This window comes from Erythranthe guttata, chromosome 14 (genome assembly GCF_056151865.1).
Source record: "Erythranthe guttata isolate IM_541 chromosome 14, IM_541, whole genome shotgun sequence".
NCBI classification, from domain to species: Eukaryota; Viridiplantae; Streptophyta; class Magnoliopsida; order Lamiales; family Phrymaceae; genus Erythranthe; species Erythranthe guttata.
This window is the reverse complement of record NC_142546.1, coordinates 25,812,058-25,834,615: the sequence shown is the minus strand read 5'-3', so window position 1 is coordinate 25,834,615 and position 22,558 is coordinate 25,812,058. Positions and strand designations below refer to the sequence as shown.

The 22,558-nt window shown below is 31.1% G+C and overlaps 3 protein-coding genes across 5 annotated transcripts; 1 reads left to right on the top strand and 2 right to left on the bottom strand.

Annotated features, from left to right (window-relative positions):
- Window positions 1-200: 200 nt before the first annotated feature.
- Window positions 201-2,964, bottom strand: LOC105973022 (trihelix transcription factor DF1-like). Its single transcript, XM_088814179.1, has 2 exons — window positions 2,417-2,964; window positions 201-1,894 (listed from the first exon to the last, which is right to left on the bottom strand). Exons 1-2 carry the CDS (start codon window positions 2,707-2,709, stop codon window positions 226-228), a joined length of 1,962 nt encoding a protein of 653 aa, XP_088670305.1. The 5' UTR covers window positions 2,710-2,964; the 3' UTR covers window positions 201-225.
- A 14,627-nt stretch (window positions 2,965-17,591) lies between these two features.
- LOC105959637 (uncharacterized) lies at window positions 17,592-19,731 on the bottom strand. 2 transcript variants are annotated; one of them, XM_012983781.2, is made up of 2 exons: window positions 19,370-19,731; window positions 17,592-19,026 (listed from the first exon to the last, which is right to left on the bottom strand). In XM_012983781.2, the coding sequence occupies exon 2, from the start codon at window positions 18,941-18,943 to the stop codon at window positions 17,708-17,710; it is 1,236 nt and encodes a 411-aa protein (XP_012839235.2). In that variant the 5' UTR covers window positions 18,944-19,026; window positions 19,370-19,731; the 3' UTR covers window positions 17,592-17,707. The 2 variants fall into 2 exon arrangements, with proteins under 2 accessions (XP_012839235.2, XP_012839236.2); XM_012983782.2 differs by having other exon boundaries at window positions 17,592-19,005; window positions 19,370-19,643.
- Window positions 19,732-20,258: 527 nt separating this feature from the next.
- On the top strand, window positions 20,259-22,521 carry LOC105959636 (sm-like protein LSM3A). 2 transcript variants are annotated; one of them, XM_012983780.2, is made up of 4 exons: window positions 20,259-20,470; window positions 21,066-21,161; window positions 21,945-22,057; window positions 22,274-22,521. In XM_012983780.2, the coding sequence occupies exons 1-3, from the start codon at window positions 20,354-20,356 to the stop codon at window positions 22,023-22,025; spliced, it is 294 nt and encodes a 97-aa protein (XP_012839234.2). In that variant the 5' UTR covers window positions 20,259-20,353; the 3' UTR covers window positions 22,026-22,057; window positions 22,274-22,521. The 2 variants fall into 2 exon arrangements, with proteins under 2 accessions (XP_012839234.2, XP_012839233.2); XM_012983779.2 differs by lacking the exon at window positions 22,274-22,521 and having other exon boundaries at window positions 21,945-22,226.
- The last annotated feature ends 37 nt before the right edge of the window (window positions 22,522-22,558 follow it).

Genomic DNA, 22,558 nt, shown 5'->3' with positions numbered 1-22,558 from the left:
TAACCTCTATAAAATTACAAAAAACACCCCCATGTGTTTTGCCTGTTTATGAATATTTTTCACCGCCACCACCCCCCACCGGAATTTACTGACCCCCTTCCGCCCCCATCTCTGACACATTCTGCAACTCCGCCCCCACCTCCCTCCACCTTTGCCTTCATTTTAGCATCTTTGCCCCTCCCTTTACTTTCTCTCTCTTACTTCTTTCTCTCTCTACAACTATCACTAATCGGCTGCGTTCGTCGTAGTCGTAACTGAAGATGGCTGCTGCTTGTTGGAAACAATCTCAAAACACTGCGCTTCATCTTCTTCATCGTCTTCATCTCCATCACCATCGTCTTCTTCTTCGTCGTGATCGCTTTCGTTATCCTGAAACTGATCGGGCGGCTGCCGTTGCTCGTCGGGCGGGAGTGGCCACTGCTGTTCGGGTCGGGCCATAATGGGCGGCGGCAGCATCATCGGGTTGTTGTTATCCGGGTTCAACCCGTAACCCGGAAACGAAACGACGTCGGTTTTGGAACCTCTCTCTCTGTAAATGGCGTCGAGCTGGTGGAAGTAGGGGCAGGTTTTGGAATCTTCGGGTCTCTTCTTGTTGCTTTCTTTCACCTTCTTGAAGTATTTGTTTATGTTTTCCCATTTCTCTTTGCATCTTTTTGAGCTCCGGTTGTATCCTATTTTCGCCATGGCCGATGAAATCTCCTCCCAAAGCGGGCCCTTCGGCCCGTTTTCTTGGTACTTTATGTCCAGATTTGTTCGGAGCTTTATCAAGGCTTCCACTTCCGCTTTCGGCCACCGTGATGAACTTGCCGCCGACGACATTGAATTATCTCCGCCGCCGCCGTTATCTGCTATTACAATGTCCATGATTTTCGCCGGTGGAGCTGCTACTGCAGGTTTTGTCGTCGGCGGCGCTGTTGGTTGTTGTGGTTGTGGTGGGATAGTGGACAGCTGCATCGACGGTGGTTGTTGTTGACGTGGCGGCTGAGGAATTTGCGGCGGTTGTATCCGCACCGGCGGCACTTGGGGTGGTGGTGGTGGTGGTGCAGTGAAAATATTACCGATAGGGATTTGGAGGTTGTGTTGGTCGGTGACCTTTTGGAGGAAAGAAATGACGGCGGCGTCTTTAGCGGCGGCGATGGACCTCTCCTGGACGAGAAGATCGTGTTCCCGGTTAAGCCTGGTGATTTCTTGCAGCCGCCACGCGTCCTCCCTGGCGGTGCGATCACGCTCTCGTTTCTCGAGTGTATCCAAAAACCTCTTCTGCAAATCCTCTTGCTTATTAATCACGTCTTTCATTAGCCTCTCGAAGAAATCCTTCCATTTTCTCTTCCTCCCTCGCCGCCGCCGTTGTATATCCTCGTCCGACGATGTCGATGAATTCGACGTCGAATCCGACAGCTGCCGGGTTGGCATCATGTGTGGGCGGCCGCCGGAGTGTTGAAAAGCATGTCCTTGAGGAGGGATGATAGTATTTGAAGAAGGCGGCGGCGGTGGTGGTGGTAGATGGTGCTGTAATGGCGGTGGTTGACCGGAGGAGGGTTGCAAAGAAGACGAATTAATTATTGGGTTATTATTAATGTTGGAAGGAATAATATTCGATGATGAAACAGTTGGCGGCATGGGTTGAGCTGCGGTGGAACTGGTCAGCATTAATGGTGGTGGGCGTGGCGGAGGAGGCGCGGCGGCGGTGGTGAAGAGATGCGGCGGCGGAGGAGTAGTAGTAGTACTGTTTTCCAATGCCTCTAACTGGTCGAAGAAGCGGTAGGTTTTGCCGCCGGCGCCGTCGGATTTAGAAGAACGGCCATCTTTTGTTCGCTTGTGGTACTTGTACACGTTCTCGAATTTCTCTTTGCATTTCTTCGGGTTCCGTTGAAACCCGAGCTCCGCCATTTTTCTGATAATAAACAACAACACTTGCCCATCATTAATTATTATTATATTAACATAATATATGTATAATTTAAAACTCCACCATATAACGTGTTCTAATTAATTATATCATTTTCCAATCTGGAATTCTTCAATAATAAACACATACAATCAAAAAACATTTTTTTATTTTTTTTATTTTGGCAGACAAATCAAGAATTTTATGTTGAAGAAATAAAAAAACAAATGAAGTTTGAATATTTGCTAAAATTAGCAACAAAGTGCCAAAAAGAAAACAAAAAAAACCGGAATATAAAATTGCAGGAATTCCGGTGAACTGAACTGAAAGAGAAAGGAACCCTTTTTCATGAAAAAAACAACAATTCAATGGGGAATTATATATTATTATTATTATTAATTATTGATTATGATGATGATGATCCAGAAATAACTTTTGCAGCAAATTCAAGAACGCTGCAGTGTGTGTAGGTGTGTGTGTGTGTTTTGATATATATGTAATAAATATTGAAATGATTTAAATTGTTACCTGGAGACTTCTTCCCATAATGGACCTTTCAGACTTGAGTCTCTAAAAGTAACATCCATCTCAGACCGAATTTTAAGCAACGCCAACGTTTCTTGCCTCGGCCACCGGTTTCCTCCTCCGCCGCCGCCGCCGCCACTTCTCTCGCTTTCCTCCATACCACCCCCACCCCCGGGAATCGAGCTTGATGCGCCAACCTCGCTGCTCCCGCCACTAGCTCCGCCGCTCTCATGGGCTTCCGCCGCTGCGGCGCCGTCGCCGGTGCTCCCCATAAGCCCTGAAACACCAAGCATCATGTACTACAGGATCGGAGTTTTCTTTTTTTTTTTTTTTTTTTTTTTTTTCGGCCCTCCAGCTAGCTGTATAGCTGCCCCTCCTCCTCCTCCGCCCCCCTCAAACTCCTGTGGCAATTACCAGCTGAAAATAAAAATAAAAAAATCACAAAGGGATGGGTGAATTTTTTGTGGGTTTTATGAAAAGATTGAGATGTGGTGAATAATATTTAATTTATTTCGGTGGGATCTGCCTGTCAATCTCATATTTTTAATAACAGATGTGAATTCTTTTCTTTTTTTTCCCTGAGGAATCTTTCAGTTTTTTTTTTTTTCTTTTTTTTTAGTGGGTAAAGATAAAAAAAAATATCTCTACATGCAGACACAAAACACCAGGTTATTTACTTATATATTTTACTGTATATAAATAATATTGAAATAAAAAAAAAAAAAAAAAAAAAAAAAGGTAAATGAAGGTATATACGTATAGAATGGTGTATGTATAGATGAAGCGAATGGGTGAAGATAGAGACGATGGTGATAATAAGTTGGTTTTTGTCTGTCCAGCTAAATATAGTTAAAAGCCGGCCCATGTAGGTCACCTTTGCTTTTTCTGCGTTTTGTATTCCAGTGGTATTTACCTTTTTGCCCCTCACATCTCATTCTTTGACCTTTTTTTTCATTCTTTATTCCGGCCCATTTTCGTCCTTCCGGTATTTGCTCATGTAAACGGGATTCCGAATTTGTGTTTTGACAAAAACACCCACCCAAATTATTTACTCCAAATTATTTGTTATTTATAGTGTTTACAATTCCAATAAATCACTAATTGCACTTATTTGACGTGTTTAATTTTTTATTTTGATGTTATTTCTCTTAATTAATTAAAAAAAATTAGTTGAAAATTAATATTTGACGTGGGTAATTTTAGTTGTTTTTTGTTATACTCTATGCGTATATATTGAGTTTCTAAATATGTGTGAAGTAAATAAAAAAAACGACATGGCTTGTAATTTGCTAAAAAATTAATTACTCTATCCATTTTCAGATCAATTATCATTTTGAAATTTTATTTTTATTATGTCTTAATTAATTATCACAAGTAGAAATAGTAATTAATTAAAAAATAATAATTATTACATATTAGTATATTACAATGAAGAGGAGCGGGAAAATTATGGCACTTGTGGTGCCACGTTGCATTGAGGGAGGGCCGACAGTGAGGAAAAATATTGCAACTTGACAAACTTTGTTATCAAATGATTTTGATTATTATTATTATTATTATTCACAATTGAAATAAAATTAAATTAAAATTAAAAATTGCGGAAAAGGTCATTTTTAAGGGAGGGTCGAATTAAAATTAGTTAGATGTAGGTCGTAGTATTAGGCGAAGTCATTTATGAGTACAAGTTGTGCCCAATTCTTTGTTAGGTTTTGCAACTAACCCTAATAAATGGGAATTTGGGGATTTTATTTTAACCTCCATGATTTTATGTATCTTCGATCATTGCAAATAGTATAATTAACTTGTGCCTAGTTGTTGCTTAGCAGTAATACATACTCTAATTAAAATAATTGATTAATAGAATAATATAATATACTATATATAAATATATTGAGACTTATAATAGTTGATATATCACGACGACTTCTGATTGGTCCCCAACTCATTGTTGTTAATTTAAATTAAAACAAGAAATTTATAAAACTATTTGGCGCCTATGTGACATGGTCGGTATTTTGATATTTTCACCTAATTGAGATTAACACAAGACATTCAATATTTAACATGTTTTAGCAACGATTAGATTTACTAATGTAATATTTGGATTTTTCAACAAAATTCAATTTATCGTTTTATTTTTATAGTGACTGGCTTGAGTGTCAGAGAGATTTCGTCGGACAAGCCATTTAAATAAGTGACACAATATTATATAATATGGTAAATTATAACCACTTCTTGAGATGATGTCAAATTACGAAAATACCCTTCATATTTGAGTAATTACAATTACCCTCTCAACTATGAATTTTCTTACAAGTTCGGTCTTATATAATCAAATTTAACATAATCTTGTGCAGAATGCTCTATTAATTACAATTACCCTCTAGTTTCCGCAGAATGCTCTCTAGTTTGTACTCATTTTGTGCAAAAATACAATTTATGATGCACCACAATCTGATATGTGCAAGCCAAAAAAACACATCTTATGATTATCTTGCTTCATATTATGGAGCCTGAATGTGATAAACAGGTGCAAAGTCGATAATATTCGATATAATTTGACAACGCAAGGATGAACATGTAAGAAAATTCATAATTGAGGGGAGATTGTAATAACCCAAACATGAGTGGTTTTTCCATGATTTAACCTTCACTCAGGGGTGACCGTAATTTACCCTAGATAATTAAATCATTTCAAAGGTTTAAGAGGACAATTTATTTTTAATTTTAAATAGAAAACAAGGTAACCATATAAATTATATAAATGGACCATCCCCAAATAATGCAGAAAATAGTGGACCCATCAATCAATATGCCAATAAATGCCCAAATCAACAATCCTTTTTACACCTTGTATGGATGTAACCAAATTCTTACCCTTATTACGTGCGTGTACAAGTTAGATAAGAAGAAACGGTGGGGAAACATAATAGAAATTAAAGAAAAAAAATTCCAAGGGTATGATAGTCAAATTGAAAAAAATAAAGGGTATAATAGAAAAATAAAGAGAAAATGAGGGGTGGAGAAGTAAAGTTAGGTAAAAGATGAAAGGCACAATGGGCACCTCTAATGTTTGTCTACATTTTCATGGTACGTAATCGATGATGATGAGAAGAAGACTAGTCACATTATTATTTCTATGTCCCTTTCTCTCTCTAGAAATAATAATTTTGAATTTTCATTTATTGCATAGTATAATGTTTAGAGTTTCTCACTCTATACATATATACATATATATATTATAATAATTTGTATGGTTGCGTATATTAGAAAAAGAAAATGTTTTTACTAGGGAGTTTGTTTTATGGCCATGCTTCGCTGGCGTTGGAGTTTCTTTAGCTGTTAGAGATGCTTACCCACTATTCCTCTAAATTTACTCTTTATTCTCTCTCTCACATACAACAACGTGCAAATACACACACATATAATATATACGTGGATACTTATAAGTTAATTATAGAAAAGTACTAGTAAAAAATATATTTCAAAAAAAACAATACATTAAAAGTCAAATTATTAAGATCCTAACAAAAGCACGGGAAATTTTCAGAATAAAAACTTCAATAGTATAATTTTGGGTAAATATCACTTAACACCCTGTAGTTTAAGTTTTGTGCAAATAACCCTCTTTTACTTTTACTATAAGCACATTACCCCCATTAGTTTGAACTTTATACATTACAAGGGGATTGTGTACTATATTGAAAGTATAGAGGGTCATGTGGATGAAGTTCAAATTACATGGGGAGGTAAATGCTATTTACATAATTTTCACAGATCAAGAAAGGGCTGTTACTGTAGACATGATTGTGTCCACTATTTAATGTAGGAAAAGAAAGACAATAAAAGTTTGTTGATCCCAATGAATAGGTTATTTAACACATACTATTGGCAAATATTATTTTATTTAATTTGAATCTTATACAAATTAACTTTAGCATATTAAAACTAGTATGATTTATTTATTTGTTTTTGGGATGAATAGTATGAGTTGGATGATGAACAACTGTAAAAATTGACAGCACTAATATTAATATATAAATGTTTTTTCTTCACATTATTACACGTGTACTCTATTCTTTTTTCTAGTAACTAGTTCTTCACCCGTGCGTTGCACGGATGTCAGTTTTAAAATGAGAAAAATAATAATATGTAAACGACTATCTCTTTATAACAATAGCAATTCAAGTAAACAAAATGGAAGAAAATAAAAAAAAAAACCATAAACTTTATCTCTTATTTCAGAATTTTAACATATGAGATTAAATTAAATATTCCAAAGAAGAAAACGTGAAGCGCGCAAACACGATATGAAGATTAAGTGAAATCATTTAAAATATATGGTATAACTCTATTTCGAGGAATGCAACCTACTACACAATGTCAATATTTTGCAAAATAACTAAATTAACAACAAACATGGTAGGAGAGAAGTAACAAAATAGATATTCAAATAACCTGTAAGTTTATAACTAATGACGTTTAATTAGTGATGCAAATTGCTCAAACAACAATACAACTTATAAATATTGCAAAAGAGATAAGATGTATACGTCCTTATTGATACCAATGCTGATATCAATACCGATACCAATATGGATACCAATACTGATACCAATATTGATATTAATATTGATACTAATACTTATACTAATTAATATCAATACTAATACTGATACTAATCAATATCGATACACATACTAATACTAATACTAATACTAATAATAATACTAATACCAATACCAATATTGATACCAATACCAATACTAATACTAATACTAATATTAATACTAATACTAATACTAATATTAATCCTAATACTATTGCTATAACACTAATACTAATACTAACACTAATATTAATACTTATACTAATACTAATACTAATACTAATATTAACACTAATACTAATACTAATACGAATATCAATACTAATGCGAATACTAATACTAATACTAATATTAATACTAATACTAATATTAATACTAATACTAATATTAATACTAATACTAATACTAATACAAATACTAATACCAATACCAATACCAATACCAATACCAATACCAATACCAATACCAATACCAATACCAATACCAATACCAATACCAATACCAATACTAACACTAATACTAATACTAATACTAATACTAATACTAATACTAATACTAATACTAATACTAATACTAATACTAATACTAATACTAATACTAATACTAATACTAATATCGATAGTAATATCGATACTAATACTCATACTAATACAAATATTAATACTAATACTGATACTAATAATAGTTATATTGATACTAATACTAATACTGTTACTAATACTAATACTAATACTAATACTAATACTAATACTAATACTAATACTAATACTGATACTAATACTAATACTGATACTAATACTAATACTAATACTAATACTAATACTAATACTAATAGTAATACTAATACTAATACTAATATTAATACTAATACTAATACTAATACTAATACTAATACTAATACTAATACTAATACTAATACTAATACTAATACTAATACTAATACTAATACTAATACTTATACTAATACTAATACTAATACTTACTGATATTGATTCAAATACTGATATTGATAGTGATACTGATACTGACATTGATACTGATATTGATACTGATACTGATACTGATGTTGATAGTCATATTGATACTCATAGTAATATTAATATTAATACGAATATTATTACTAATTATGATACTCATACTAATACTGATACTAATATTGTTACTCATACTGATATTGATGTCGATAAAAATAGTAATACTAATACTAATATTATACTAATAATACTGATACTAATACTAATATTGATACTGATACTGATACTGATATTGATACTGATACTAAAATTGATACTAATATTGATTCTCATACTGATATTGATACTGAAACTGATATCGATACTGATACATATACTGGTACTGATACTGGTACTGATATTGATACTAATACTGATACGGATACTTATCCTGATATTAATACTAATATTAGTAATAATACTTACTATTACTAATACTAATATAAATGCTAAAACTAATTTTATTGCTAATGATCTAATGCTAATGATACATATACATATATTGATACTGATATCGATATCGATACCGATACCGATACCGATACCGATACTGATACATATACTGATACTGATACTGATATTGATATTGATACTGATACTGATACCGATACTAATAATGATACTGATACTGGTACTGATAGATATTGTGGTACTGATACTGATACTGATACTTATACTGATACCAATAATAATATTGATACATATACTTATGTTACTACTAATATTTGTACTAATACTAATCCTAATACTAATACTAATACTAATACTAATACTAATACTAATACTAATACCAATACTAATACTATTACTAATACTAATATTACTACTAATACTATTATTAATACTATTACTAATACTAATATGTTAATATTGTTAATGTTAATGCTAATAGCAGTGTTCTAAATAGCGGTCGTGGCGGTCGATATATCGGCCGATATATCGGTATCGGTTATAAACCTTTACGATTTTGTTGAGGCGGTTTGGAATATCGGTTTTTTACAGCGAGGCGGTTTGCGGCGGTTTTTTGGCGGGTCAAACCGATATATCGGTCAACAAATCGGTTTTTTTTTTTTTTTTTTTAATTTAAATTAAAATGAAAATATGTTTTGATTTTTTGTTTTTCTCCAATTCTTTCAACTTCCAAAACCAAACCAAGTACTACCCCGTAATTTATGGTTTGTTGTGTTTATTTTAATTGTTGATGCGAAAGACTTGCGTAGTATTTGTATTTCGTAAGAATCTTTTATTATATTATGATCTTATTATTTTTAAATTTTTGTTATTTATTGAGTAATTAGAATTATATAATAACATATGAATGATAGGATATAATTATGTTTAAATATTCTTTTATATATATTTTGAGTATTTACAAATAATATTTAGAAATATATTACACTAAATTTAAAAACTGATATATTTCCGATTTATCTCCGATAAATCACCGCCGCGCCGATTTATCGTGTGGCGGTCCCTAACCGCCACGTACCCGATAACCGCCTTTTAGAACCTTGGCTAATAGTAATTTTGATGCTAATGTAATCTAGATATGCTAATTATTATGCTAATGCTAATTATGATTGTAATTCTAATATTATCCAAATCCTTATCGTATTCCTAATTCTATTCATAACACTGATCATAGTTCTAATCCTAATCCTAATCATAATCCTATTCCTAACACTAATCATAAGCCTAATAATTTTAATACTAATAATACTAACGTTAATGCTAATGCTAATGTTAATTCTAATTCTAATCTTAATTATAATTCTAATCCCAAACTTAATGCTAATCATAATTCTAATACTAATACATGTCACTAATTATCGTACTAAGCATAATCATAATCTTAATTATAATTCTAATACTAATATTAATTATAATCCTAATATTATATTAATCATAATTACAATTTGAATCTATTTCTAGTATTAATACTAATACTAATTCAAAGAATTATAATTATAATTATAATTATAATTATAATCAAAAATTCTAATTTTGCAACAATTGTTTTTGCAATGATCTATTATTTAGTATAAAAAAAAATAATTCTATTCAATCTCGAACATTTATATCAAATTTCTTATGTGTGGTAGTTGAACCATAAAAAAACACATATTAAATATATTAGAAATTAATATTTAATTATATTATCAAATTGACATTAAAATTATATAAAATATTATAAGGGTATAAGCAAACATTAAGACGTAAAAGAACAATAATCATTGTTAATAAGATAAATTATGAAAATCCTCCTGAACTTAGACTAAATTACAGAAAACACCCCCACTTATCGGTGATTACTAAAATTCCCCTTATGTTTGTCTATGTCTTACACAACCCCCTTATGGTGTGATTTTTGTACGGAATCTTTTTTATTCTATATAATATCCCAAAAAATATGGAGTCTACCCTTGCAGACGGGACATTTCTTTTATCATACTTTTTAAACTTAAAAATTACCCTCAGGGGTGGTCATGGTAATAATACAAAATTGTGAAAGTGTTATTTAAGAAGAATAAATATTTCGTGTAAAGTTCACCTGAGGGTAATTTTTGTATTTAAAAAGTACCATAAAGAAATGTCGTGTGTGCAGGGTATAATAAGCATTATTGGAATATTTCACGTAATAAAAAAATTCCTTCAAAAATCATACCATAAGCGGTTGATGTAAGAGGGAAACAAACATTAGGTAAATTATTAATATAAACTATATACGGCAAGAGCACTTCGAGTGAGATTATTAAATGAGCTATCAAAACATTTAACCACCATTTTTATTCTCCAAAATAATAATTTTTAATTCCATTAGATTTATGAAATGAGGTATTTTGATATTTCATCTTTCAAATGTAAAAATACATTATGCAATCATGGTGAATAAAATATCAAACATGAGTTATGAATTCAACCACCTCAGTGTCCATTTAGAAAATAACATGTGGCAATTAGATATATTTAATTAACAACGATTTAATACCTATGGTTGGAGCAAATACATTTATATAAATATCAAAATAAAATATTAAATAGCACATAAATATTTGCAAACTCATTTTGATACTTTTGGGTTAGTGTTGATCTAGATATTTCCATAATTATATTTATTAGAGTCATAATGAAATCCTTATTAGTGGAATACAATATATAGTATATACGATCATTATACATTTTAAACAAAACAATTGATATTATTAATGTTAGCCATTAAATAAAAATGAATTTAATACCAAAGATTTAGAATTATTATATTTTGAAATATATAAAATCAATTCGTTTTTTTATCAATTGATTAAACTTAGCTTAGGTCATTCAATTTATTAGTATAATCATGATAAAATTCGTATTTTAATTAGTATATAATTTAAAAAGTTAAATCAATCGTAAAATTTATTGTCACTGGATTCTTCGGTGAAGAAAAAAATAATTATTTAAATAATAACGTGAAATTCATGTAGTATAATTTTCAATATAATAAATAAGTGGGAGTACATTACTCTACACATGGCATAACAAATGGTGTCAATTTTCGCAAGATAGTAAATTCAAACACATATCTATCTTTTTTTACAGATAATATTAATATATAATAGTAAATTAGTAAAAAAAATACATATTCTCTAGTCATGTTCATGTAAAATGTATAATATCAAATAATTTATTCTACAATATTTGTTTTAATATAAATCAAAGTTTATGAATTAAAATTAAAAAAATTCGTAACACCACCAATCATCCAATTATAATAAGAGAAGATTTTAAATCGAATTTAACTAAATTAAAATTAAATTATTTATAAAATTAAATTCAAAAATAAATTTATTTAGGGTTTCCAAAAAAGTTGATATATTTAGAGCATTTTATATATGGTAGGATATAAATATATTAATAAAATAATTAAACATATTTAACTATCTTTAATTTTGGAAAATGATGACATGTTTTTTGATGATTTATTTCGACCAACCAATTCGCCACTTGGGATGAAATTGAAGACATGTCATCAATTGAAATTGCCAAATGTCAATCAATTAGCTATGCAATTCAACTTTTATATATTACTAGTTCTTCACCCGTGCGTTGCACGGATGTCAGTTTTAAAATGAGAAAAATAATAATATGTAAACGACTATCTCTTTATAACAATAGCAATTCAAGTAAACAAAATGGAAGAAAATAAAAAAAAAACCATAAACTTTATCTCTTATTTCAGAATTTTAACATATGAGATTAAATTACATATTCTAAAGAAGAAAACGTGAAGCGCGCAAACACGATATGAAGATTAAGTGAAATCATTTAAAATATATGGTATAACTCTAGTTCGAGGAATGCAACCTACTACACAATGTCAATATTTTGCAAAATAACTAAATTAACAACAAACATGGTAGGAGAGAAGTAACAAAATAGATATTCAAATAACCTGTAAGTTTATAACTAATGACGTTTAATTAGTGATGCAAATTGCTCAAACAACAATACAACTTATAAATATTGCAAAAGAGATAAGATGTATACGTCCTTATTGATACCAATGCTGATATCAATACCGATACCAATATGGATACCAATACTGATACCAATATTGATATTAATATTGATACTAATACTTATACTAATTAATATCAATACTAATACTGATACTAATCAATATCGATACACATACTAATACTAATACTAATACTAATAATAATACTAATACCAATACCAATACTGATACCAATACCAATACTAATACTAATACTAATATTAATACTAATACTAATACTAATATTAATCCTAATACTATTGCTATAACACTAATACTAATACTAACACTAATACTAATACTTATACTAATACTAATACTAATACTAATACTAATACTAATACTAATACTAATACTAATACTAATACTAATACTAATATTAACACTAATACTAATACTAATACGATTATCAATACTAATGCGAATACTAATACTAATACTAATACTAATATTAATACTGATACTAATATTAATACTAATACTAATACTAATACAAATACTAATACCAATACCAATACCAATTTTGCAACAATTGTTTTTGCAATGATCTATTATTTAGTATAAAAAAAAATAATTCTATTCAATCTCGAACATTTATATCAAATTTCTTATGTGTGGTAGTTGAACCATAAAAAAACACATATTAAATATATTAGAAATTAATATTTAATTATATTATCAAATTGACATTAAAATTATATAAAATATTATAAGGGTATAAGCAAACATTAAGACGTAAAAGAACAATAATCATTGTTAATAAGATAAATTATGAAAATCCTCCTGAACTTAGACTAAATTACAGAAAACACCCCCACTTATCGGTGATTACTAAAATTCCCCTTATGTTTGTCTATGTCTTACACAACCCCCTTATGGTGTGATTTTTGTACGGAATCTTTTTTATTCTATATAATATCCCAAAAAATATGGAGTCTACCCTTGCAGACGGGACATTTCTTTTATCATATTTTTTAAACTTAAAAATTACCCTCAGGGGTGGTCATGGTAATAATAAAAAATTGTGAAAGTGTTATTTAAGAAGAATAAATATTTCGTGTAAAGTTCACCTGAGGGTAATTTTTGTATTTAAAAAGTACCATAAAGAAATGTCGTGTGTGCAGGGTATAATAAGCATTATTGGAATATTTCACGTAATAAAAAAATTCCTTCAAAAATCATACCATAAGCGGTTGATGTAAGAGGGAAACAAACATTAGGTAAATTATTAATATAAACTATATACGGCAAGAGCACTTCGAGTGAGATTATTAAATGAGCTATCAAAACATTTAACCACCATTTTTATTCTCCAAAATAGTAATTTTTAATTCCATTAGATTTATGAAATGAGGTATTTTGATATTTCATCTTTCAAATGTAAAAATACATTATGCAATCATGGTGAATAAAATATCAAACATGAGTTATGAATTCAACCACCTCAGTGTCCATTTAGAAAATAACATGTGGCAATTAGATATATTTAATTAACAACGATTTAATACCTATGGTTGGAGCAAATACATTTATATAAATATCAAAATAAAATATTAAATAGCACATAAATATTTGCAAACTCATTTTGATACTTTTGGGTTAGTGTTGATCTAGATATTTCCATAATTATATTTATTAGAGTCATAATGAAATCCTTATTAGTGGAATACAATATATAGTATATACGATCATTATACATTTTAAACAAAACAATTGATATTATTAATGTTAGCCATTAAATAAAAATGAATTTAATACCAAAGATTTAGAATTATTATATTTTGAAATATATAAAATCAATTCATTTTTTTATCAATTGATTAAACTTAGCTTAGGTCATTCAATTTATTAGTATAATCATGATAAAATTCGTATTTTAATTAGTATATAATTTAAAAAGTTAAATCAATCGTAAAATTTATTGTCACTGGATTCTTCAGTGAAGAAAAAAATAATTATTTAAATAATAACATGAAATTCATGTAGTATAATTTTCAATATGATAAATAAGTGGGAGTATATTACTCTACACATGGCATAACAAATGGTGTCAATTTTCGCAAGATAGTAAATTCAAACACATATCTATCTTTTTTTATAGATAATATTAATATATAATAGTAAATTAGTAAAAAAAAAATACATATTCTCTAGTCATGTTCATGTAAAATGTATAATATCAAATAATTTATTCTACAATATTTGTTTTAATATAAATCCAAGTTTATGAATTAAAATTAAAAAAATTCGTAACACCACCAATCATCCAATTATAATAAGAGAAGATTTTAAATCGAATTTAACTAAATTAAAATTAAATTATTTATAAAATTAAATTCAAAAATAAATTTATTTAGGGTTTTCAAAAAAGTTGATATATTTAGAGCATTTTATATGTGGTAGGATATAAATATATTAATAAAATAATTAAACATATTTAACTATCTTTAATTTTGGAAAATGATGACATGTTTTTTGATGATTTATTTCGACCAACCAATTCGCCACTTGGGATGAAATTGAAGACATGTCATCAATTGAAATTGCCAAATGTCAATCAATTAGCTATGCAATTCAACTTTTATATATTATATAGATATAGATTTTATTTTATTTTTTAAATTGTATTTTACTGGTTTTAAGTTATAAAGTATGCGAATGTGAAGAAATTTTATTCTGCGAACGTGCACGACACCCGCGGCAGAGTACAACTTAATGATTTATATATTTATATATATAAATATATAAAAAGAAATGTTAATTACTAATTTAAAATTATGAGAATTTTGAACATTCTATAAACAATACATGACATAATATTACTCAAAATGAGAATAATATAATCGTAAATACGAATAATGAATAAATCTCTATCGTATTTTACTTTTACCGATAAAAAAATAATTCTATTCAATCGAATTAATCCTATAAAAAGAAAACCACAAATGGAGGGCTTAACCCCGATTTTCATAAAGTTTTCATCTTTTTTTGACATTCCATTGATCTACCTATTATTCCCACTTTAATAGCAACAAAAGTATCTAACATGCCACATGCTAATTAGAATAAAGCATAAACATTATATTAGCCCACAAAATTAAAAAAAATGTTACTAATAATTTTATTACAATACATTATTAAATAGGAGCATATATTTACCTAAACGGGGATTGGCAAGATTGCGATCTTCGTATTTTTTTAAAAAATAGATGCTTTCGCAAATCATTTTATGTTGCAAATCATAAGAGTACTTAATTGCAAATACAACACCTGTGTAATTTTTGAATACTATAAAGAAGCACAACTTGTGAGTGAGATGTCCGATTACAAAGGGTTGGTATTTGTAATTAACTCGATATCGCAAACTATTAGGGGTTGGTGACGTGGACCAATATGAATTGTCTCGTCTTAAAATTTATTGATGGCCCATGTAGAAAAAGTTACATGTACACAAAGGTTTAATTGAACATGGTAGGCATGTGAATGTAGACATAAATCATGTGTCATCCATGTGGTTTTAATTTAACCCCTTTTCCATTTTTATTGCATTAGCCCATTAGTTAAGCTCTAATTACCAGATTTATTCTTGTAAAAATAAATAAATGTATAAATATAAAAGCATGTGCAATAACTTAAATGAACAATTTAGATGTGAAAACTTAAAAGTAAATTAAAAACCATCATTATAAACCACATGCACTTAACTGTCTGTTAATTATATGATTTTTTTTACAGGGTGTAAGATAATTATTTATGGATCTATTGGGTTATAATAAAAAAGCTGACAACTAAGTGATTACATTATTTTTACAGCAAGGCTACACCTTAGATTAATTGCCCTGTTAGAGTTTGTTAATTACTTTCTACGCTATTAATTAATTATCGTTTTTTTTAGCTCTGCATAAGTATTAAGAATGACAATAATTGTGTCTTGATTTAAAAAAAATATTGAAATGACAAATTAGTAAGTATTATATTAGGGGTTTTTTATATTTTATTTTTTTATATAAATAAAAATACCTAAATTGGAAAGTATTTTGCTACCAATTACAAGTATTATAACCACTCCTTTGGAATTGTCATTATTCACTAGACAAAGAATATGGGTTGAGGGCCTCACCCATGTGGACTCGAATAATTTACAACACTGCAAGATTAAATTTCTATGCTAAAAAAGTTTTTCCAATCTATTTATAATATAGTAATATATTCAAAAAAATATTTGCTTTGTTTTTTTAATTGTGTAGATGATTGTTTATACTTAATTAATTAACATGTAATGGTTGATAAATTCTATTTGGGACTAAACTTTAGGACATGTTATAGGTTTTGACATTTGATTGAAAATCTTACAATGCTTGTTTTCTTCCAATTATATAATTATTAGTAAAATACAATAGATAAATCAGAAAGTCAAATCATGAAAGCCACAAAAGTCTTACGTAACAATGCTCTTAATTAACATTTATATAATTACTTTCACATTAATTATTAACCACCAAGAAGATATTCCAATTCCAAGAGAATCTAATATATATATTTCAAAAATTGATATTTATGAAGTAGTCAAGAATAGGAAAGCTTATCCATTTGTCACTCACATCATGGGATTGTGACATTAGTAACAAAGTTAAATATTGCACCGTAGCAAGCTTTACTTACCTGCTTTAAATTTCCTTTTTTTATTTTTTTTTTTCAAATTTTTTTTATGGAGAAGTGGTCACCCCCCACCCCCACCCCCACCCCCCTCATTGGTGGGCTGTCATTTGGTTTGAAGAGTCAGATAAAATTGGGCTTTTAGAGTGGTTTACTTTGTTTCATATGGGCCCCAAAATAGTGACCTATACATAAGCACTTATCATTTTCATGGGCCTCCCCCATTTTACTTTCACAAGAGTTACTGCTTCACTTTTTTCAGATGATGGGGGTGGGGGGTATTTTGGGGTTTTCGTTCTAGTCTGACTGTGTGTGTGTGTGTGTGTGTTTGTGTGTCCAGTTTCAGTTGTTCTGCAGCAGTAACAGTTAAAACTATGAACTGCATCTCTTTCAATCCAAAGACATAATCAAGAATCAAGAGACACTGGTTTATTGCACCACAACAAAACTTAGAAAAACTCAACCAACAAACCATCTCAGTTGTTGTCAATAATACTCATCTCCCTTCGTCTCAAATCCAAAGCCATACGCTCGTTCTCGAGTTTCATCCTCTCGATTTCGATCCTCATAATCTCCAATTCCCTATCCTTTTTCTGACAAAACTTCTGCCATTTGAACCTCTCTTTCTCCAGTTCCAACATCTGCTCTTCTATATGCACTCTCTGCTCCTCTATCTGCAGATTCCAGCTATTCGTGGTCACCGTATTCATTTTCGTCGTTCCGCCTTCAAAAGCTACCACTTTATCCGATTTTGAAGAGCCCCGGTGATGAAACTCCTCGTGCCCCCGACACGGCTTCGCCTTCTTTGCAGAGTTCCCTTGCACGACGTAAGCCCTATCATCGTGAACAAGTTCGTTATCTTCTTGATCGACCTCTTCATTGTCTTCGTTCGAGTGATGCCTCTTCACTTCAGCTTCATCGTTCCTGAGTGCCAATCTTAAAGAGTGCTGCAAGTCTGGATCGGGCGGCAAATGCAACCGATTCCCGTTGTGGTAGGAGCACATTTCCTCGTAGTGCAAGTGCTTCGAGCTGAGAATCTTTCGCACCTCGTCTTTTGCCTTGGTTGAAATGTGGTCCATAACTTCTAGAAGGGAGGGATTCTCTACAACCTCGCAAGAAGTACCTCTTCCTAGAATCTCGTTCAGCCGCTTGTACCGTTTGTTGAGGTCGTTGAATTTGTCCTCGCATTGCTGCGGCGAAACAAAATGCCCCCTTTCTGCCATGACTTTCGAAACGGACTTCCATTTACCCTTTTTCTGTAAGTTTGCGCATTTTCTCTTCGAGGTGCCACTGTATTCTGCTGCCTCCTCGCTAATGTAGGAAACAGCTGTGATCAAGAGACGCACCATAGCGTCGGTCCATTTCACACGCTGCCACGGTGAAGAGGAAGAGGATTTCTTGCCTTTGGTTGGTTCTTCTGAGAAGCTTGGCTCTTCGTCTTCGCTTGGAGATTTGGGCATATTGGGTTTGTTGTAGTCTAATAAAGAAACGGGTTGATCTTCTTGAATCGTTCCGATTATCGGGAGGGGGAATTTCTCGTGTATCGTGGGGTAAATCATCGATGAAGACGAAGATCCTTGTTTAGGATGAGGGTTGTTGTGTTGTTGTTGTTGTTGTTGATGGTGATGGACTCGCATTGGAACTTGCGAATTGAAACCGATGTAAGAAGTGTTGCTCTGCATCAGATTTCTTGAAGACAGATCTCCTTCCATAATCCGCCGGTATTGTCACACAGGCTTTAGATCAAACACATAGCAGGCATTCACCTTAAAACCTAAAACCACAAAATCAAATCCTGCAAAAATTAAAAAATAAAATCAATTTGCTTCGTCAAGAGATTGTTTGGCAAGATCCTGAAAACCCAGTGGTTCTATTCCAACAGCTATAAATCAATTTCTCCTTTCAATTTTAATTTTTTTTCCCCAGACCTAAGAAATAAGAAATAACCACTTAAAGTTGTAAGTCATCAATTAAAATCTAACTAGTTTTGCAAAATTACATACAGCAGCTATCCATGATTTTGAAATAGAAAGCAAAAAATCAGCAATTAGCCAGAAAATTCCCCCCAAAAAAATAATCATCTTCTATTTAGCAAATACGCAGAAAAAAGCAAAAAATATGCAGAAAAAAGCGAATACCTTTTAGTCTGTCAAGAACTTCCTTCGAAAGCGATGAATCGCAAATCAAGATTTGAACTTTGGGCTGAAATGAAATGAAAGGAAGATGAAACTAAGTTGTTGTTCGGTGGCAAACGGCAAATCATTAACAGAGAGAATTGATTGAATAAGGGTTGTTGAAGATGCAATGTATGAGAGGATCCATGGGGCCCACACACACAACAGAAGCACAACTTTTTCATATAAGACACGCTACAAACACACGCACCTCCTCCACACTACAAACAATTTGCTCAAAAGCTTATGTCAACACCAACTCGAGTATTTCTTTTTGTGCATCTCCACTCTTTAAAATATAATTTCTACTCCCACTACTTTGTTGCAAGTTTTCAGGGACATGATTGGCACCTCATTTATATTATTTATTTATTTTTATTTGGGATTATATCATTAATTTTGTTGGTGGCAATAATTTGTGAAGTTATGTACTATTGATGAATTTATGAATCTTAATAGTATTATTTGAACATTAATGAAATTTAGTCTAGTTTGTTGATTTTTTTTTTTAAATCATGGATTTTCGGTTAGTAATAAAATGTTGTAAAAATTGATGTTTTAAGATATTAAAAATTGATTGTAATAAAAAGAAATAATATACATTTACGTATATTATATATAGAGGTGGTAAACGAGCTGAGCGGACTCGAAAAAGACTCGAACTCGAGTTTTCCATTAATGCTAACGGAAAATTGACGGAAATGACTAAAAATGTTGAATTTTTGAAATACGAGGGATCATGTATTTTAAGTGAACATGGGGACCAAATGCGACATTAGTGCAAACTTGAGGGATTAAAACTTATATTTCCCTATTATATATCTTATTAGTAAGAGGCGCGTTTCGCTGGTTTTACGTTTTTGCGGTTAAGAGAAGTCGCCAATTTAAGGACTAGGGTTTTAGCGAGACCAACAACTGCAGTGAAATTCAAATCAAAGAGAAGAAAAAATGGGGAGCGAAGAGGAGTGCGCGGTGAAGGAGCCGTTGGATCTCATTCGTCTCAGCCTCGACGAGCGCATCTATGTCAAGCTCCGCCATGACAGAGAGCTTCGCGGCAAACTTCATGTATCTCGATCTCTCTCTTCCTTTGTATTTATTGTAATTATATGTCTGTCTGTCGGTGTTTTTTTTTACTGCGCAACTATGGGTGGAATTGAGATGAAACTATTGAGTTTCTAATTCATAACCGAGCAGTATTCTACAGTCGAGGAACGAAGAGATTAAGCAATATTTGGTGTGCGGTTGACGAATTTTGTCTTGTGAGAGATTAGGGTTTGGGAAAATTTTCAGGATTTTCTCGTTCCTCTTCGCTCCTTTTGTTTTTCTCTGTGTACATGTTGATTAGTTCCCCTTTTCATTTGACCTAGGTTTTGAAATTGTGTTCGCTCAAGCCGATTTATCAGCTTCGAAATTGTTGTGATTGTTGATATATCATTTGAAATAATACCTAACATACACTGGCAAAGTAACTGCTGGTTTTTCTCCTCAGTTTCACTTTCTAAATTTGAAATGGAAGTATTTGTTGAATTTGTTATTGTTATAATTAATAGATTATAAATTGTTCCTAGCACTTTTTGCTGCCTCGTTTTACAAGTTCATGGTTTACTGTTTGTTCTTGAAAATATAGGTACCTGATGTTCTTATCATGTGAATTTGGCAGGCTTATGATCAGCACTTGAATATGATTCTAGGTGATGTGGAAGAGATTGTTACAACCGTGGAGATTGATGACGAAACATATGAGGAAATTGTCAGGGTATGTTATCACTGCATGAAATTCTCCATTGTTACTTCTACATTCTTGTAATATTATCTGCAAGCATGTCAGAAAATTGCCCTTAGATGTTACTGTTTTGTTGTCTCAGATGACTTCAGATTTTAAGCAGTAAACAACATCTCCTACTAGAAGTTTTAGATCTATCCAACTATTGAAATATATGACATCATAACTCTTGATGTACACCAAATCTGCCTTAATCAAAACACCTTATATTTTCCAGAGAAATACTTTGATATTTTGTTGGTCATTTAGGATGTGAACTCTACTGGGCTGTCTGATATTTCAAGAAAAGTCAAAGTTTCATTTTATTGAACAATTCTAAGGTTCTACTGGAACCAACTTGAACTTGGTTTGCTACTAGTTTATGTTTAGGTCGAAAGTTGTTAACCGAAATTTGGTTTTTTCTCTTCTTCATCCGTCATAAGTTTAGAGTTATATATGGCAAGTGCTGGAGTTCTAAGAATACTAGCTGTGGGAATAATTTTTCGAAATTGAAAGTAAACGGTCGTAACATGCTTATGTTTGAAATTTATGCTAGTCTCAAGTAGGCAGGCATACCCGTGAAGAGAACACTACCCAAAACATTCTGCTAATATGACTTACTTAATGTTCTGCAGTGACCAAATAAAAAAAATTCTTCAGTTATTGACTTGGAGAAGCTAGTTAATTATGTTATCTGCTATTTTCACAAGTGTCATTATTTAGGTTCTCACTTTTCAATCTTGTTCCAAATTTTTGGGATAATTGTTACCTTTGCAGACTACAAAACGCACAGTTCCGTTTCTATTTGTCAGAGGGGATGGTGTCATATTGGTTTCACCTCCATTGAGAACAGCCTGATGCAGAGCATGAAGTGCAGCTTCTTCAAGACGGTAACAAAAATGATTTCTTGTGAACTTGTGCATTTTCCATATTTTCTTATGATGTACCTTGGACAATGTTGTCGAACTTCTAGATTTTATTCTGTATTTCCTGTTACGAACAGTATCCAGTTAATGTTGGTCGGGATCAAGGTAAAAATACATAAATGTTTTCATGAAAGAGTTGCTACGGACGATGTTAATAATTCAGTGTTATCGTTGTCCCAGGTAATCGGGAGTAATTTTGCTTGAATTTTTCAGAGCTGAATAGGTAATCACTCAAACATTAGAACCGGCTACTCCCACATCACACATTATTACCGGCTACTACAACATCACCCATTTTGTACTATTTTGTTGGCCCCGACGATGTAAGTAATGTAATGTATAACAGGGCAAAACTTTCATTTGTCGTAGACCAAGTCTCAACAACTCTGTTTTGAAAAAAATAGATTTAAAAGAAACGAAAACAAAAATTATTGTACTGCCCCCAAAGGCTCTTTAAAAAGTATT